The sequence below is a fragment of the Balaenoptera physalus genome (assembly GCF_965194825.1).
Source record: "Balaenoptera physalus genome assembly, chromosome: 3".
Taxonomy (NCBI): Eukaryota; Metazoa; Chordata; class Mammalia; order Artiodactyla; family Balaenopteridae; genus Balaenoptera; species Balaenoptera physalus.
Genome location: NC_138890.1, coordinates 62,206,596 through 62,227,461, shown reverse-complemented (window position 1 = coordinate 62,227,461; position 20,866 = coordinate 62,206,596). Strand labels below are relative to the sequence as shown.

Sequence of the window (20,866 nt, the reverse complement as noted above, 5' to 3'; positions counted from 1 at the left end):
ACTGGCACAAGAATAGACATACAAAACAGAAACAGACCCATGATTGATTTAGAACAAAGATGCTACTATGGAAAGCAGGGAAAGAACAGTCTTTTCAAAAATGAGTACTGCAACAATTTGGTATCCATACTGAAAAAGGTAACTTGGCAACCTCTGTCACACACTGCAGACAAAAATCAATTCCAGGTAGATTACAGACCTAAACAAGGAAGGTGAAATGATACAAGTTTCAGAAGATAATACAGGGGTGTGTATTTAGGAAAAGATATCTTAAACAGGACACAAAAAGCATTAATCACAAAGGGAAAAGAATGATAAGCTTGATTAAAATTGGGAATTATTCATCAGAAGACAATACAAGAAGGAAAAGGCATAACACACAATGAGGAAAATACATTTACAACATATATTTTTAAAGGGCTCCTAAAAAAGGGCTTTGTTTTCAATAAGAAAAAGATAACCCAATAAAAAATAGGAAACAGACTTGAACAGGCATCTCACAAAAGAAGAAATTGGCCAACACACATGAAAAAGGGATGGACCTTATTAAAACGACAATGAAGTACTCTAGAATGTGAAGCAATGGGAATGCTCACACACTGTTAGAATGAGAACTGGAGAAAGCACTATGGAAAACAATTTAGCAATAGTTACTTAAGTTGAAAGACAGTAAATTTGCATGCATGTGTGCACCAGAAGATATGTACAACAATGTACACAGCAATGTTACTCACAATAGTCAAAAATAAAAATAATCCAATTTTCCAGCAACAGTAAATTGGATCATTGTGGTGCAATCATATAATAGAATACTTTACAGCAGTGAAATGAACAAACCACAGTGACATGTGACCACATGGATAAAATTCTCATACCATGTTTAGTGAAAGAAGCTGGATCAAAAAATACATATAGCAAGTTTAATTTTCATAAAGCTCAGAAATATATAAGAAAGTGATTGGCATAAAAGTCAGCATAGTTGTTACCTTTAGTGGAGAGGGAGGAGATCAGGACTGTGAGAGCTACCAGGGTGCTTTCAGTGCTTATTTCTAGATCTGGGATATTTGGATATTTGCTTTTTACTAACCTGTTTTGATATACATTTGTTTTATGCTAGTTTCTGTATGTATGATTTCTTTCCCAGTTTAAAAAAAAAAACAAACTTTAAGAAAGCAGATTCCTCGGTCCCTCCCTAAACCTCTGAGGTAGGACCCAAGAGTTTACATTTTAAAAAAAAAAAAACAAACTTTAAGAAAGCAGATTCCTCGGTCCCTCCCTAAACCTCTGAGGTAGGACCCAAGAGTTTACATTTTTAATAAGCACCAGTGATGATTCTTATCCATACTAATAAACTTAAGAAACACTGGCTGAGATCTATATCTAGCCTTCCAGAAGATTAAACTTTAATAATATTTTCCAGGGACTTCCCTGGTGGTCCAGTGGTAAACAATCTGCCTTCCAATGCAGGGGACGCGGGTGCTATCCCTGGTCAGGAAACTAAGATCCCACATGCCACAGGACAACTAAGCCCGCGCGTCACAACTACTGAGCTCAAGCGCCTCAATGAGAGAGCCCGCGTGCCGCAAACTACAGAGTCCACACTCTCTGGAGCCCCCATGCCACAACTAGAGAGAAGCCTGAGTGCTGCAACAAAGAGACCATGTGCCGCAATGAAAGATCCTGCATGCCTCAACGAAGATCCCGTGTGCCGCAACTAAGACCCGACACAGCCAAAAACATAAAGAAAATAAATAGATAAGATAAATAACTATTAAAAAAAAATAATAATAATATTTTCCAGTTATCCAAAGGAGCCAAACAGAACAAAAGTTCTAATGGTCTTAAATTCGATGGGTAGAGACTTCCCTGGTGGTCCAGTGGGTAAGACTCCGCACTCCCAATGCAGGGGGCCTGGGTTCAAATCCTGGTGGGGGAACTAGATGCCACATGCCGCAACGAAGATCCTATGTGCTGTAACTAAGAGCCGGCGCAGCCAAAATAAATAAACAAATATAAAAAAAAAAATTCGATGGGTAGGCAGAGGATTTGATCTTTCAGTTTCCTATCCCTTTTAAGTGCTATGGGAATTAAATTTAAAATATATAAAAGTAGTCATCAGCAAGCTAGATTATTAGTATGAAAGTAAAGATTCTTTGGCCCTAAAGAATAGGCTAGGACAATCAAATAACCAGCTGCTTTCAATAAGGACCTTCTCCCTACCCCGAAAAGCTATAGTAAACAAATCAAATAAATAGATTTTGTACTTTATGAGTCACACTGAGGCTACAAAGTTGACTGTAAAACTGTTCTCTGAATTTCTGAAGGAAAAAGGACTGATTCAGTTTTCAGATTTCAAGGAATTTAATTATTCTTTATTTTCAGACTTTTGCCAAGTTCTGTGGGGAATAAAGCACTTATGTACAAACCAAGGCTAACATACACCTACGGCTATAAAAAAGATTTATCAATATAGTTATGCATCTGCAGAAGCAAAATAACATAAGTATCATAAGAATGTGAGTTCTGATTAATAAAGACACACAAAAAATAAATGCTGACAAATTCAAGATCAAATTACTTAGGTACTATAGACAGATGCCATAAAGACCACTTAAAAATCCTGTTTTCATTAAACCACCAGACGAAAAGGGCAAACGATAAATCACAAGGGTCACACGTATTTTAGGCTTCAATCAAGTATAACGTTAAAGACTGTAGTCATTCTGACCTTCTTCTCCCTTCTGCTGTTAACTCTATTTTTAAATCTGTCTAGAATCACATAATCTTCTTGAGAACACAAAATCAATCTTGCAGCCATTTATTCCAATTACTATTTTTTTGTAATTCAAATACAATTATCATAGGGAACTACTATTATTTTAATTTCCCAATTGCAAATATTTAATATTACAAATAATACTTCAATAAAAGTACTGTAGCTCTGCTTCAATTAAATCTGATAAGGATCACTTTACCTGTATAACAGAGCCTTGCAAGCCATTCTAGGCACTGTGGAATCTCCTAACAAAAACATAAGGTAAAATGACTTCAAATATCATAAAGGATGGTGACAGGCTTATAAAAACTGCTGAGCAATCAGAACTGCAGTCTAAACGGAAGCAGGCTGCAACATGAGGTCACTACTGACAAGGAGGGACCCAATCAACAGTCCACAAATCTTTTCCCAAGTACTAAATAAGCAACTTGGTGGGAGATAGGGAAAGGGGGACAAAATTTTGAATCTGGCTGGAACGCCTATAAAAATATTTAAGCCTAACCCAGTGTAAAGCAAAAAAAAAAGTCTGTTTTCATTAATCACACTATATCAAGAGTTATAAATTATGACAAATATGACATTGCTGAAACAGCTGCACAATAGGTAGAGAACTATTGTTCACTCATCATCCATTTTCAGAAAAGCATTAATGGTTAATTTTTCAAATCTAAAATTAGGATAATTTCCAGATAATTCATGCCAGAGCCCCACTAAAACGACCATTTAAAAAACTGTGGTTTCGGGCTTCCCTGGTGGCGCAGTGGTTAGGAATCTGCCTGCCAATGCAGGGGACACGGGTTCGAGACCTGGTCTGGGAAGATCCCACATGCCGCGGAGCAACTAGGCCCGTGAGCCACAATTGCTGAGCCTGCACGTCTGGAGCCTGTGCTCCACAACAAGAGAGGCCGCGATAGTGAGAGGCCCACGCACTGCGATGAAGAGTGGCCCCCACTTGCCGCCAACTAGAGAAAGCCCTCGCACAGAAACGAAGACCCAACACAGCCATAAATAAATAAATAAATAAAATTAAAAAAACAAAACAAAACTGTGGTTTCGAAAAATAAATATATAAAACAGGGACTTCTCTGGCAGTCCAGGGGTTAAGACTCAGCACTTCCAAGGCAGGGGCGGGGGTGCAGGTTTGATCCCTGGTCGGGGAACTAAGATCCCACATGCCGTGCAACACGGACAAAAAAACAAACAAACAAACAAAAAACAACCCCAAACCACATATCCCCTTCCAGTCAAAAGCAAAACGTATTTCTTCACTTTCCCCATCAACTTGGGAATACCCTATACCTATGATAAGAGTAAACTGGAAAGATGCCTCACTATTAGAAAGTTAGTCAATAAGTTATAACAACCACAAGTCTTTAAAATGTCAAATGCGTAATTTTCAGGGCAATAGGAAGGAGGAAGAGAACCTGTCAATATCTATTATGCTCTGATACTTCAAAAAATGTTTTACTTTAATAAAATCATCTTATGACCCAAAGCATAAATTCTACTTTTTCCCACCCAACATTTCTGATACTCCCACCAAAGCACATTTCCCTCCTCTTTGCACCTTTTTTTAAAAAATAAATTAATTAATTAATTTTTGTTTGTGTTGGGTCTTCGTTTCTGTGCAAGGGCTTTCTCCAGTTGCGGCGAGTGGGGGCCACCCTTCATCGTGGCGCATGGGCCTCTCACTGTCGCGGCCTCTCCCGTTGCAGAGCACAGGCTCCAGATGCGCAGGCTCAGTAGTTGTTTGTGGCTCACCGGCCCAGTTGCTCCACGGCATGTGGGATCCTCCCAGACCAGGGCTCGAACCCGTGTCCCCTGCATTGGCAGGCAGATTCCTAACCACTGCGCCACCAGGGAAGCCCCTTTTTGCACTTTTAAGTGGAATCTAGCTAGCGAAAATGTGGTGAATTGATTGTCAACTGAAATATTCTGCAAACTGCTTATTTAACAGATTAAAGGAAAAAGTTACTACTACATTTCTCTCGCCCCTATAGTCAGCTGAAGGCATACTTCTTCAACAATAAGGTATCCAGAGAACGAAGTGCAAACCAATTCACCTCAACTCAGAGCTCTTTCTTAATCACTACACCTTCTTTCCTGCATCACACCTAAAATCAAACCATCATAGGCTAATGAACTCACCAAAATGAAGCCCTAGCATCAACAGTACATAAAAGATAGTATCAAATTCTTCATTCTTTCTAAATTCCAAGTTTTAGCAAGGCATTAAATTAAAAGCACAACTTTAAATGAACTTAATAATAATGTCAATTAACTGGTTTTTTATTTGTAGTTCTGGAAGCAATATAAATTAAAAATTAACTAACCTCAAGCCAAAATAAACCTTTCCAATACAGCCTAGGAAAAAGACGGTGAAAAGCACAGGGAAAATAAAGAACTCTTTAAGAACTCTCCAATCTCTCTTTAAATTTTTAAAAGGTAAAGATTCCCCTAACATTTGTGTATGTAAATAAAGCCAAATACTAGATAAACATGTGAATATAAAGCAATAATTTTTCATCTACAGATACAAGGCACTTTAGAAGCAAGCTTGAGATTTCCATGAACTTCATGGATAAGACTGAGCCTCAGAAGCAACCAAAACTTCTGCTTTTTATGCACCCTAGGCTACCCACACTCTAAATTCCACCATTTTTTCCACTCAACTCAGGTCAAATCTTAACAAAATATGGCTAATGGCAAACAATGTATAGAAATAACAGATGCATAAATAAGTCAATCAATACAACTCATACATGAATATTTAAACCACTGGTTCTCAAAGGGTGTTCCATGAAACAAAAGACCAAAACTGTTTTCATAACATTTGCCTTTTTCACTGTGCTGATATTTGATGATACAAAATCAATGGTAGAAAAAGATTCCTTGGGGTCTTAACATAAGTCCAGGCAAGTAGTATCAAACTATACCATGGCCATTGCATTCTTCATCACTACCCAGTTGTGATCTTTTTTAAAAAGGAGCCAGTCCTTGATGAAGAAGTAATACATATTATTAATTTTATCTCAGCCCTTGAGTACACTTCTTTTTAATATCTGGTGTGACAAATAGGAAGTACACACAAAGCAACTCTGCTGCACAGCTTAGTACAATGCTTGTCTTGTTTGAGTTGAGAAATGAACTTTTACCATGGAATACCCATTTTTACTTGAAAGACTGACTGACAGACTATGGCTATTCCAACTTGAATATCCGGCAGAAATTTTCTCAAAAATGAGCAAGACTAACAGTACTGATAAAATTTGGGTTTTCAAGCAAAAATTAGAATTCTGGAAAACCTGTATCCTCTACCATAAGCTCAACAGCATCCCAATACTTAAAGATATTTTGACACAATCAATAATGATATTAAAGAATATACATTTTGATATTATATAACAGAATATATCACTATTTGGAAGCTCTGAATAACTCAGTAAGGCAGTATTTTCCAAATAACCAATATACCATATCACAAAATTAAGCATGATAAAAGATTCTCTCAAAGTACAAAACAGACTGATGGATCAGAGTACGAAAAATTCAGATATGCTTTCAGGTTCCACATTACAAATAACCTTTAAGAAACTACCACTTACCAAGTTTTGGTGTATTGTCAAAGAAGAATATCCACAATTATCTGAAAAGGCTATAAAAATTCTCTACCTTTTTCCAACTACATACTTGTGTAATGCTAGAATGTCTTCACATTACTTCAACCAAAATAACATATGGCAACACATTAAATGCAAAAGAAAATGTGAGAATCTAGCTACCATCTTGTAAGCCAGGCATTAAAGAGATTTGTACAAATGTAAAACAATACCACTAAAATATTTCTCACTAAAAGTTTCTGAGAGATTCTGGAAAAGTTACTTTTGATTAAAAAATTTTACATTAACATGTAATGAATTCATTACTACTTTAAAAAAATTTCTCAGTTTTGGTTCCTAATAGAGTAAACACCAATAGCTATAACCCACAGTAACAAAGTTCTTTGCAGTCCTCAAATTAAACCAAAAAGTTCGAGAATCGATGAATTAAAACTAATAAAGGAGGAGAAATCTACCAACAAAAAAACCTGTTAGATCATAAATAGCTATATTTCAGCTACAAATACTAAGCGTCTTCCAAAGTACAACTCAACAAAGAACACTCCCAGCAGTTTAAATATGCTGTTTTAATTTATAATATGGTAAATAACCAGAGGTATAAAATCAATGTAACAAAAGTCTTCGGAGTCCTCAATAATTTGTAAGAGTATAACATTTGAGACCAAAATGTTTGAGAACCGCTAAACTGTCACTTAATGTTTATTTCCCTTAGGTTTCTAATATATCTTCCCACAGAAATACAAAGTAGGCTACCTAATATTTCCAGAAAATGTTTGCGAGCAACCTGAGAGAAAAACTCAAAGAGACAAAACGTTAAGTTAGCAAAAGGTCAATCTCTAGCTTCATGTAATACAGTATCCACTAATTCCCTAAAATGAATTTATTAAGCGTTCCCTATTTTCTAGACCCTGTGCATTCTAGGATATTTCTCCCCTACCTTTCTTTCATCAAAGGTGGATATCAAAGAATGTATTTTTTACCTTTATGCAACCAATCAGCCAAAAATAAAATAAAATGTTAATGTATAAATATTAACTGAAATTTACAGATATCAACACTAAATCTAGAAGACCACTGTGACAGACACATCTATTTTTGTTGCCTCACATCCCTATCCCTTTCTTTTGGTATTAGCCCCATTTTTCTACGGCAAACTAGCTCCTCCCTCCATCCAATACTTTTGGTACATGCATAAATTACAATGACCCAGGGACTTCCCTGGTGGTGCAGTGGTTAAGAATCTGCCTGCAAATGCAGGGAATATGCGTTCAAGCCCTGGTCCAGGAAGATCCCACATGCCGCGGAGCAACTAAGTCCCTGTGCCACCAAAAAAAAAAAAAAAAAAAAAATTACAATGACCCAGCTCTACCCTGGCCAGGGATGGGCACATGATCCAATTTAGGCCAGACCTTCTCCCCTGCTATCCCACAGGAATCTGTTCTTGAGCAGAATGACAGATGAAAAGAAGTAATTGGAAATCTCACAGCAACAGCCACATGCTGAAGAGATTCTTCCATGACCCTCTGTTACTAAATTCTCCAAAGCTGCCATGTTCTTCTCTCTGCTTTTCCTTTCAACTCTGGGACCTATCCAGCATTCTTCTAATAAATTACCTTTTTTCTTTCCATTAACCAAGATCTGTTTCTACAACTTGCAATTAAAGAATCCTGATTACCACCAATCTCTAATGATTCCATCTAAAAATGACTGGGCAGAAACGAAAAATAAATAAATAAAAAATTAATTAAAAATGACTGTGTTTGGGACTCCCTTGGTGGCACAGTGGTTGAGAATCTGCCTGCCAATGCAGGGGACACAGGTTCGAGCTCTGGTCTGAGAAGATCCCACATGCCGCGGAGCAACTAAGCCCGTGCACCACAACTACTGAGCCTGCACTCTAGAGCCCGTGAGCCACAACTACTGAGCCCGTGTGCCACAACTACTGAAGCTTGCACGCCTAGAGCCTGAGCTCTGCAACAAGAGAAGCCACCACAACAAAGAATAGCCCCCACTAGCCCAACTAGAGAAAGCCGTGTGCAGCAATGAAGACCCAAAAACAAAGACCCAGTGCAGCCAAAAATAAATTAAAAAATTAAAAAAAAAAAAAATGACTGTGTTGGAGGGAAGAAGGATCCTCTACAAAGCTAGACAGATGATCAAAAAGAAGAAACTATTGGCATCATGCATTTGAAACAATATTTAACCTTGCTGGTAATTAAATATATAAAAAGATTTAATGAATTTGCTCTCTAAATCAGCACTATCCAAAAGAAATTTTTACAATGATAGAATTGCTCTATATCTGCATTGTCCAATATGGTAACCACTAATCATATATGGCTATACTGAGCACTTGAAATGTGGCTAGTACAACTGTGGAAGTGATTTTTTTTTAAAATAAATTTATTTATTTATTTTTGGCTGCACTGGGTCTTTGTTGCTGCATGGGCTTTCTCTAGCTGCAGTGAGCGGGGGCTACTCTTCGTTGTGGTGCGCAGGCTTCTCACTGCGGTGGCTTCTCTTGTTGCTGAGCATGGGCTCTAGGCGCACAGGCTTCAGGAGTTGTGGCTTGCTGGCTCTAGAGCGCAAGCTCAGTAGTTGTGGCGCACGGGCTTAGTTGCTCCATGGCATGTGGGATCTTCCCTGACCAGGGATTGAACCAGTGTCCCCTGCACTGGCAGGAGGATTCTTAACCACTGAGCCACCAGTGAAGTCCCTGGAAGTGATTTTTAAATTTTATTTAATTTTAATTGTTTTAAGTTTAAATTTAAATAGCCACATGTAGCTAGCTAATGGTTACCTTATTGGAGGGCATTACTCTAAATTAACAAAATAAAGAACCCCAATTTAAATCTATTGTTTTCAGGTGCTCAAGAAAATATTGCTAATGGTAATGCAAAATGGCCAAGTCTTTTAAGTAGTCTGGAAATACTTATCAAAAGCCACTGAAAAATTTACTCTTTGAGCCTAATAAATTTATCCAAATAAGTCAAAAGAAGGAAAAAAGGACCCAAGAACAAAGGTTGTATAGTAGTATAGCAATGACAAGGTAGATGGAATAACTCAAAGTTCAGAAAAAAGAATGACAGTAAATATATAATTAAGATACAGTTAAATAATTTAACATATAGCTTATAAATATTGCAATATATAACTAAAATATAGTAAAGAATGTCATGTAAACATAGAAAAGCACAAACAACAAGCTAAATCGGGGCAAAAGAGTGAATAAACTTGTTAATATACCATAACTATAATCACATCTGAAGAAACTATACATAATATAAAAATCTAGAGGCCCATAGAGAAATGTAATAGCTATGTTTAGAAGTATACATTTTAAACTACTTTATAATTTTTCTAAATGACACTGAATAGTTCTTCCCTTAAATTACTACTTATTTTTAAATGACATTTTGCTGTCTGACTCTTAAATTATTTCCTCTGCTTTTTTAACCACCGTTCTATTGAACACAAATTTAATGAAAAATATCTAGTGGCCTAAACAAATAACTGTCCCCCTAATTAGAAAACCATGGAGCTTTACAGAAAAGGACAGAATTTAGCAAACCTAGAGCCACCTACAGGGAGTTCTTAAATTCTCAAATGCTTCCTAAACAGTGTGTCCAATAGTCCCAGCTATGTGCTAGGATAGTGCCTCCAGCTTACCACATTTACCAAGTTTACCCAATATGCCCTATAAATATCACTTTATACATGGAAAGGATTGGAAAGCACTATCTTAAAGGATCACAGAGTCCTCTCCTTACAGCCTAGTTCAATCTAGTTCTAGACTAGGACCTGTAAATATAGTCAACTCAACCACTGTATCTTTCTCTAGCAATTCTACTTCCAAAGGTTCTGAAATTTTACCCAACCCAACTAATACACTAATAATACAAAAACAAATAAACTTTAAGAGGAAATATACATATGAGGTTATATTTTTAAAGAAAGGTATAAATGCTAATAACTGAAAACTCCTTAACGAGGTTGCTTCTTTAAAATTTTCTTATTGTTCTTTTTCATATACAAACTAATCTTTCATATACCATTACAATCTGTGTGATTTAGTGCTTGACTGAACTTACATCTAGAATGAAATGCTCAAAACTAAAGTCCTTTCAACTGAAATACTACCTTGTTGATGCTGTAACACTATTTGGTTCCAGGATGTTTTCAGTCATCCTTAACTGTACCACCTCTGGCATGTCATCTGATTTTTCTGCACCCTCTTCTGGAAGTTCTTCTATATGTTCCAGCTTTTCATCTTCCTCTTCTTCCTCAGAAAGTTCATTAACCTATATAGATAGAATTAAATGAGAATTAAAATTTAATGAAACTGTTAACTGACATACTATTCTAAGAAAGACATACTATTCTAAGAAAAATTTAAATACAACTCATTTTTCACTTCATTTCCTAGGACCAATTTCTCTTACAAAGTAAACAGCTGCCAACTTCTCCATATTAGAGTAAAATATCAAACCAAACATAACATTTTAAAGCAGGAAGTAATGATTACATTACTGTATCACTAGGAATATGAATAAGACTGCAAACTATGAAAAAGCCTGCATGCTGTAGTTAATTAACATTAAGAAAGCTTCATTTTCTAACCAATCAGATTTGTAAACCTATCAGTTACAACAAAGACTTCAATTGATCTCTCCAATTTCCAAGTGCACTGAACAAGTGATTTTAATATAGAATAAGTGTGAAAAAAGAAGGGCACAGAAATTTTGCCTTACGGTCTTTAACTATGCATTAGAAAATGACAGCTAACTTCTAAATGATTCAACTGAATTCTTCATGAAGAGAATGGACCTTACAACAAGAAAGAACTCACTGTTTTGACCATTAAGCACAACTCAAGGTTATAACTCTCTTTCTGGCAGGGGCTATAAAACATTTTCTTTTATCAAACTGGCTACATAAGTAAACAATCACTCTAATAAAAAGACACAAATATCTGAGAACGAAAACCAATAAAATATTTTCAAATGAGAAACATTTGTTAAGCTATCCCATAGAAGAAACTAGCCATAAATGGTCTTAACATTTTTTATAAATTAACGCTAGTCATTAAAAACATTAAGCAGTAAACATGTACTTTTGTCCATCCTAGCCAAACGTGCTGGCAATACCTAGAATAAATTTACTGCTACATGTAACAGTGGTGTTTTTCCTGACACACAGGCAAATACAGTTGCTAGAGGACTCTCAGAAATGAAAACTTCAACCAGAAGAAAGGTAATTACACTGATACTCCACCAATTCCTAATCAACGAGTACTGAAAATCATTAGCCTAAGTGGTTATTTACTGAGAGGTAAGATTTATACACAAAGGTGAAAATTTCAAATGATAGGTCAGTTTTTAAACTGGATCAAATGGAAAATTATTCTCTTTCTCTATGTATTTAATAAATTAGTGAAAATCAAGAATGTATTTAATCAATAGCTACCTGGTAATCCAAGCCAAGAAAAAAAAAACTGGCAAGAAAATATCATTTTCAGGTTTGGGTGCAAGAGTAGAATATTGAAAAAAAAAAAAAAATTAAGACGGCTATTTAAACTGAGAATAGAGGAATATTTATTCGGTACACAAAAATTTCGTAAAGAAGTACTGCAATTTTAACATGTTACATTACACATTTTAAAATCAGTTTATGCCTACAGTCAATAGCTCTTAGTAACTACAAAAGCCTTATACTCAATTATACTGAATATATTATATTCGATTCAATAAGCTTTATGTAAATTAATTGACATTCCCTAGTATCTTCACCAGAAACCATCAACTAAGATATGACGTGAACAAAGTCTATGGCCTATGGATTTTTCTTCCCACCCCCACCCCCCATCCCCCCAGGCCTTCCAGTTTAACTTCCTGCAGTAAGAATTGACTAAATTGGTTTGGGTAAGAGTAAAAATTATAAACTTATATAAAAATGCTCTCCCTCTCACCCCACACTTATCTTCAAAAATTCTTCTTGATCTTTTTCTTGTCAACTTGACTTTCTGCTTATCAACACTCTACTCTGCTCATAAATTATTCTGAACCTGCCCTACATATGCAGCTGCCTCAACTCCACTTATGGAAAACCCTCAGCCATACTTACATCTCTTCTTTCTTTGACTGTTGTAATTCCCTTCTCTAGGGCCTCGTGAAATGCCTGCTCTCCAGACTCCAGCTTGTGGAGAACGCTGCTACCTGCCTTCTCAAATGTATAAAGAAACATAATTATCACCTACATCTTCAAACCACTCTACTGGATTCGCAATCATTCAAGGATGCCATACAAACAACCTATTCTCTAACTCTGGGTCATTTCTCAAACACTCCCTATTCAACATCTCCAGTCATCTCTCAAACTATTAAGAAAAAAAAAACCTACTACCTTGAAAAGGATCTAACAGCCAAATACTTGCATTAATGGGATGAAACTCTAAAAGTAGAGAGTGCTAAATAAACTTTGCTTCCTTCAAGTATCAAAATCAGGGGAAAAATCAAAGCACTGCCATGACAGACCAGGTCTGCCTACCTTTTTAAATACGTGGATAACAAATTAGCAGCATTTAAGTTATACCAACTTTAAAATACAACCACATTGTGCTGAGTTTGAGATTTTACTTTCACTCAATACCTGATCAATTCAGCTTCACAAGTCAAATTTTGACTTGTGAAGTTATGAAATCTGTTTTAACTTGTGAAGTTATGAAGTTACAAAATCTGCTTTAAAAAAATACTTTCAGAAGTCTGTTCTTCTATTACCTGCAACCCAGTTATAATTCAAAAAAGTAATAAAAATAGATAAGAAAATAGATACTGGCAATTAGCAACATGAGCCAAGGTAATTAATATACATCACTGTCTCTCAGGACTCACTGCACTACCATGTTTATTGAGAATATTCTGTTCAATATGCTAACATCCTCTTTTCTATTCACAGACAAATCTGCAGAATTCAACATTATTTCCTGGTGTTAATTAACCATCATTCTATTTAATGTAAAGCACAATATATTTTAAGTCAGTTTTTGTAGTGCTTAAAAAATACAGAAATATAAATGCAATATATGTGAGATATGAATATATTTCAGTTTACATAAGGAAGCTGCAGGATAATACAAATATCAGAGAATTACACCACAATGTAAAACAAAATCAAGATATACCCTACAGACTAGAGGAGTCAAGATATAAACATTAGATCAAATTGGCATCATCAGTTTCTTGCAAGTCAAATCATCTTGGAAAAGTAGAAAATGAATAACACAAACGTATGTATATTATTTCACTTTCAGCAGCCATTAATTTTATTTAAAAAAATAAACTGCTGAACTAAAATATAAAGGAAAGAAAGGTGGCACACAGAGTTCCCCAAAGATGGGATTTCTTATGGGTATGAAAAAGCATTAAAGGTTTAAGGCATATATATCTACTTGTCCTCTTCTTGTCATTTTCTTTTAAGCAAAAATACTTTTGAACAGCTGTGTCAGTTCTTTATTTTAACCAAGTTTTTTAAGTCAGGTACTGTATATGATAGTTGGAAACCTTCAAAAAATATGCCAGAAGTTCCATGGATCACTGATTCAGGTTACAAATTCTACTCACTTGATTTACCTCACACACACACACACACACACACACACACACACACATTTGATTTCATCCTCAGTTCATAAACTATAAGTTACAATTTGGCATCTTTTACTGTTTTCTTAAAAGTTTCTGATACTTGAGATAGAGGAGAGGAAGGAAGGTAAGGAGGGAAGAAGAAAAAGAGGGAAGGAAAGTCAGCAAAGATAAAAATGCTTACATGAAGAAAACATAAAAAACTTAAGGAACTGACCTATAGTCAATTAATCTATGACAGGGACTTCCCTGGTGGTCCAGTGGTAAAGAATTCACCGTCCACTGCAGGGGACACAGGTTCGATCCCTGGTCAGGGAACTAAGATCCCACATGCCGCACGTGAACTAAGGCCGCACACCACAACTACTGAGCTCACACGCCTCAACTAGAGAGCCTGAGCACGCAAACTACAGAGCCCATACGCCCTGGAGCCTATGCGCCACAACTACAGAGCCCACGTGCCCTGGAACCCATGTGTCACAACTAGAGAGAGAAAACCCGCACACCACAACTAGAGAGAAGCCCACACGCCCTAACGAAAGATCCCACGTGCCACAAAGATCCCCTGTGCCACAACCAAGACCCGACACAGACAAAAAAAAAAAAAAAAAAAAAATCTATGACAAAGGAGGCAAGGCTATACAATGGAGAAAAGACAGTCTCTTTAATAAGTGGTGCTGAGAAAACTGGACAGCTACATGTAAAAGAATGACATTAGAACATTCTCTAACACCACACACAAAAATAAACTCAAAATGGATTAAAGACCTAAATGTTAAGACCAGTACTATAAAACTCTTAGAGGAAAACACAGGCAGAACACTCTCTGACACAAATCGCAGCAGTATCTTTTTGGCTTCATCTCCTAGAATAATGGAAATAAAACAAAAATAAATAAATGGGACCTAATTAAACTTAAACTTACCATAAACAAAACAAAAAGACAACCTTCAGAATGGGAGAAAATATTTACAACCAATGCAACCGACACAGGATTAATTTCCAAAATATAGAAACAGCTCATGCAGTGCAATATCCAAAAAAAAAAAGAACCAATGGGCAGAAGATCTAAATAGTCATTTCTCCAAAAAATACATACAGATGGCCAACAGGCACATGAAAAAATGCTCAACATCGTTAATTATTAGAGAAATGCAAATCAAAACCACAATGAGGTATTACTTCACTCCAGTCAGAATGGCCATCATCAAAAAGTCTACAAGAAATAAATGCTGGAGAGGGTGAGGAGAAAAAGGAACCCTCCTACAATGTTGGTGGGAATGTAAATTGGTACAGCCACTATGGAGAACAGTATGGAGGTTCCTTAAAAACTAAAAATAGAGTTACCATATGATCCAGCAGTCCCACTCTTGGGCATGTATCTGGAAAAGATGAAAATTCTAATTCGAAAAGATACATGCACCCCAATGTTCATAGCAGCACTATTTACAATAGCCAAAACATGGAAGCAATCTAAATGTCCATTGACAGATGAATGGATAAAGATGTGATAAACACACACACACACACACACACACACACACACACACACACACACACACACACACACACACACAGAGGAATATTACTCAGCCATAAAAAAGAACGAAATAATGCCATTTGCAGCAACATGGATGGACTTAGAGAGTATCATAAGTGAAGTAAGCCAGAGAAAAACAAATATCATGTGATATTGCTTCTATGTAGAATCTTAAAAAAAAAGATACAATGAACGTATTTACAAAACAGATATAGACGCACAGACATAGAAAACAAACTTATGGTTACCAATGGGGGGGGAGGGGCAATAAATTAGGAGTTTGGGATTAACATGTACACACTACTATACATAAAATAGATAACCAACAAGGACCTACTGTATAGCACAGGCAACTATCCTCAATATTTTGTAATGACCTATATGGGAAAAGAATCTGAAAAAGAATAGCTACATAAATATATGTATAACTGAATCACTATGCTGTACATCTGAAACTAACACAATATTGTAAATCAACTATACTTCAATAAAAAACAAAACCAACCAACCAACCTAAGGAAGGTATAACCCCCAAATATTAAAAAGACTTATCTATAAAAGTTCACAACAGTATAGAAACCCTTTTAAATAAAAGTTGGGCTACACAGGAAATAAAACTCCTAATTCATATAATCTGAGCCAACACCTATGAGAATGAATGAAAATCTGTATGATAAACTTTCAAGAGATGCTACTTTATAGTTTAAGAACAAATGAAGGGATGTAATCCACTGTCCATCAATAAACAGCATAACCATATAATTAATCATCTAAACCTGGATACATCTGAGTGAAAAGAGGAGCAACTAATAATTACATTAGAAAGCAAATATAAACTAGGACTACTCTGAGAAAACCGGGATATACTATCACCTTTTCAAGTGGATACAGGTACTATGAATCAAATAAATTATATGTTACATCCATACAATAGGGAACTACACAGATGTTTAAAAAAACGAATATATTCTCTACATGCCAATAAAACATCACCAAGATACACTGTTAACTGATTTAAAAAAATAAGGTGCAGAATAGTGTATATGGTATGCTACTTTCCTGTTAAAAAATACTTAGAGGAAATATTTACTTATATTTGCATAAAGAAATTCTGGAAAACACATAAAAAAACAATGAGAGGAAGAGGGTGGGCATGGGTAAGAATAGGACATTTTACTGTGTATTTTACCTTGTTTATTTTTAACCAGGTGAATTATTAGTCATTAAAAAGAGGTAGCAGCCTCACCCCACACTCAAAATACATCATAGGCTTTAATATAAAAGTTTGCTTGACAAATCATTTCACTTAAGCACAAAAGAAAAACCTCCAGATCTATATCACAAATTCTAAACCTGAGAAGTCTGAATTAATGTGGCTTTACAGTCACTTACAATTAGTCAGAATCAATATTATCATTTCTTATAAAGAAGAAATTAGGGGCTTCCCTGTTGGAGCAGTGGTTAAGAATCCGCCTGCCGATGCAGGGCACACAGGTTCGAGCCCTGGTCCGGGAAGATCCCACATGCTGCAGAGCAACTAAGCCCGTGCGCCACAACTACTGAGCCTGCACTCTAGAGCCCACGAGCCACAACTACTAAGCCTGCGTGCCACAACTACTGAAGCCCGCATGCCTAGAGCCCATGCTCTGCAACAAGAGAAGCCACCACAATGAGAAGCCCGCGCACCGCAAAGAAGAGTAGCCCCCGCTCGCACAACTAGAGAAAGCCCGCGCGCAGCAACAAAGTCCCAACGCAGCCAAAAATTAATTAATTAATTAATTGTAAAAAAGAAGAAACTAACTAGGATCCTTCTGCAGTCTCAACCATCAAGGCATAGCAGTAACAACAAAATATAATGTTTGAGAAATGGGTTTTAAATTCGAGAGTCACAAGATTTAAAACATTATCTGTAATCTAAACTTACTCTTTTGATGCTTCCCATTAATGACAATGTTTGCACTGCTATACTGACTTGGTACTTCAATCAAGAAAAACATTTTTAAGTTTCTGTCAACTTTGTATTCAATCTTTCTCTCTACCTTCTAATTCTCAACCTTTGCCTGCATTCCTCTACGCAAGCAGTTTCTTTGCAAAAACAAAAGCACGCTATTCTTACAAAATAAACAATGCTTAATTTAACAGAAGAAAAACACAAAAACGTCCACAAAAGCTCTACCATACACTCTGGTTTCAATTACTTTTCCATATCCAAATTGAGGACAAGAAGTTGTTCAGAAAAAAGATTACATTCATATACTACATGGATGTATCACCTATGATTACATATAATAATCAAAAAAATTACTTCCAGTTTAGTACTTAAAAATTCCACCTAAGTTTGGGCCAAGCCCTTAAGAGCAAATTCTTTAAAAAGCAACAACAACAAAAACTCCCTCCAAGTATATTTTAAATATTCTCACCTGTTCAGTAATTGAACTCAAATCATTAGATGAAAAATCTTCCTCTTCATTCTCAAAAAAATCATAGTAATTTTCCAGAAGTCCAGCCATTATCCTGCTCACTATTTCTTGTTCTTTCAGATCTTCCACATCTGTGTAAATACTAAGAATAAAAGTCCAAACTGAATTGAGAGTTCTTAAATCAATCACAGGTAAAGTCTGAAGACAAGCAATGAGTCACTTTATAGACCTGAGCGATTTATGCCATCATTCTGTGCCTCAGTTTTCCCATCTGTAAAGCCTACCTAACTTGTACCCTGTTCACAGAAATGCTGGAAGGATTAATCAGATCTACTATAAAAAATAATGGTTCATCAAGCAACCTATGACCCTTGGGAGACAGTACAATGATTCTATTTCACAAATATATATATTTTTTTAATCAAACAAAAATTTGTGAAAAAACTTACTGGAAGACATCTGGACCAAAGACAGCAGCCAAAGAGTTTGCAGACCAAATTTCTTCATGATGTGATGCTACATTGGCTAAAAATCTACACAGAAACTTTAACAAACTGTAATTAACAGGTGGAAGCTGTTGCAAGAGGAACCTCAACTTTCTTCCAAATTCATCTTCGTTATTATAATCTATAAAACATAATGACGGGTTTCTTTAATGAAGTAAAAGCAAAGCTCAGATATTTTGCCAGGTTCACACTGCTACACCCATATAACCCTTTTACTATAACAATTACAAAACCACTTCCTCTACTAGAGGCCAAATGCCTCAGGGCTTTGCATTTCACTTATTAACTGGAAGAATTTGAGAAGGTACACAACCTCTCAACTGTTGGAGGATGTTTTCCTCATCTATTACTCACTGGCCCCAATTCTCTATTTTTTTAAATTCTCATCATACTGTCTCTTGCATGACTGTACCTGTGTTTCCAAATTAGTGCCAACTCTAAGAAGTCAAAATGCACTGGCCAATATCAGTCAACACCAACCACTAACAAGCAAAGATGAGAAGCAATTTAAACAGCTAATAGTATTAGAATGAAAGAAAAAACAAGGAAGGAACAGAATAAGAGACAGACTTTCTTCTTTTAACATTCTGAAAAGAACAATTAATTTCAGCAATATCAACAGAACTAAATAAGTACGAATTCCACTTCTAAGTTGTTTTTCTCCTCTAAGTTGATGTTGTTTTCTGTTTACCAAATGAATTTTCAACTACCAGAAGCTAGGCCCTGTGTTTAGGTCAATGAGTTTTCATTAACAGAAATTAGGCCTGTATCAACTCCCTGACTGGTGAGGGCCCCACTTAGGAGAAGTAATTTCTCAGAGTTACCCTCAAAATAAAGTAATTTATTGCTCCAACAGAGAAAGTTAACCCAATTATATTTCATTCTTTATTTTCTCGAGGTTCTTAAAATTAATTTCAAAATTAATTCTTGAGGGAAAAAAATTCTTGGTAAAAGGTTATGATCATAATATTGGCCATCTCTGCAAAATAACACAACTCTAAGATGTTTACAGAAAAGGCTATAGTCACATGAGTTTTACTTAAAATTTAAAATGCAACCAATAAGAATTCTTCAATATTTCATAATATTACCAACTGCCCAGGTACTTTGACTTTATAATTGGTTGGAACAGTCCTTGAATTAATGTTTTTTAGATTACCGTGACTACAACTGGTGGAAATTTTTAACAACCTAAATTTAGCAGAAAAGGATTATTTAAGAAAAATCACGTGTATCAACTCAAAAAATATATGCAATTAGTATTATCAAAATGATGACTACATCAACAATGACAAATTCTACATAACATCCTCTCTAGCTACATAGCACTTATCATCTAACATACCCTTGTATTTATTTTGCTTATCATCTATTTTTCCTCTAACTCTCCTTATGCCCTTTTAGAATTTTTAGCTCTATGATGGCAGAGATTTTTAGCCGGTTTTGTTCACTTCTGCATTCCCAGAATTTAGAACAGTGCCTGGCACACAGCAGGGGTTCTATAAGTTAGTTGAAGAAGCTGAATAAATACACAATAACTGAAAAAGATGCTGCCTTGATGAGGTGGTAAGATCGTGGGCTATACTGGTTTTACTTGAAATACTGTTCATGCTGCTTTACTTTTGTTAGTGAACACTTCTAGTATTCAAAAATATTTATACCTACCAGCCTCCTTCTAAAATATTTATACCTACCAGTCTTCAAATAAGGCAGAGGAGCATTTCCGTGTGTGTGTTTGTATTAAAAACACACCCGCTTAAATTTTTTTTCCTTTTGGGCCTACTTCCTAGTTCGATCATAACCAGGAAAAATATATGTAGGTATCAAAGAAGATTCCCCTAAGAATTCTTTCAAGCATTTTAACAGTTTCTGTAAATTTTACAACAAATTCACAGAACTGTGAACTGTGTTTTCTACCAAAACATAATGTATAAGTAAATGGACAAACTATCATGGGCTAAACCAATGGTTGGTAATATCTGACAATGAACCGAATGGCTGTCATAACTTGGGGGAAAGGGGTACTAGTGCTATCTAGTGGACAGAGGCCAGGGATTCTACTAAATATCTTAAAATTCAAGGATAGCCCCTATACTAAAGAATTATCCAGCCCCAAATATCAGGAGTTCCAAGGTTGTGAAATCCTGGTCTAAATAAAAGATCAAACCACACCAGAAATGCCACTTTGCAATGTCCTGCTACCACAGAAAATGAAAACCACTTTTTAAAGAACACTAACTCAAATGCAACTACATGCTGCCTCTATGATCTTAAAAGCATTAATCTCATGTATTTGTGAACGTCAATTAAAATATTAACATTATAGTTGCCTACAATAAATGGAGAGGGGAACTTTTCCAGAGA

General features: G+C 35.8%; 1 protein-coding gene across 18 annotated transcripts in view; it reads right to left on the bottom strand.

Annotated features, from left to right (window-relative positions):
* Window positions 1-20,866, bottom strand: part of FAM13B (family with sequence similarity 13 member B) — a 117,126-nt gene that overhangs the window by 75,774 nt on the left and 20,486 nt on the right. For 9 of the 18 annotated variants that reach the window (XM_082454554.1, XM_082454568.1, XM_082454567.1 and 6 more), the window contains 4 exons: window positions 18,446-18,623; window positions 17,997-18,138; window positions 12,520-12,618; window positions 10,537-10,697 (listed from right to left, as the gene is read on the bottom strand). In XM_082454554.1, the coding sequence (XP_082310680.1) occupies window positions 10,537-10,697; window positions 12,520-12,618; window positions 17,997-18,138; window positions 18,446-18,623 (580 nt within the window). The remainder of the gene's footprint in view (window positions 1-10,536; window positions 10,698-12,519; window positions 12,619-17,996; window positions 18,139-18,445; window positions 18,624-20,866) is intronic. The other 9 variants (XM_082454569.1, XM_082454558.1, XM_082454556.1 and 6 more) reach the window with 2 other exon arrangements.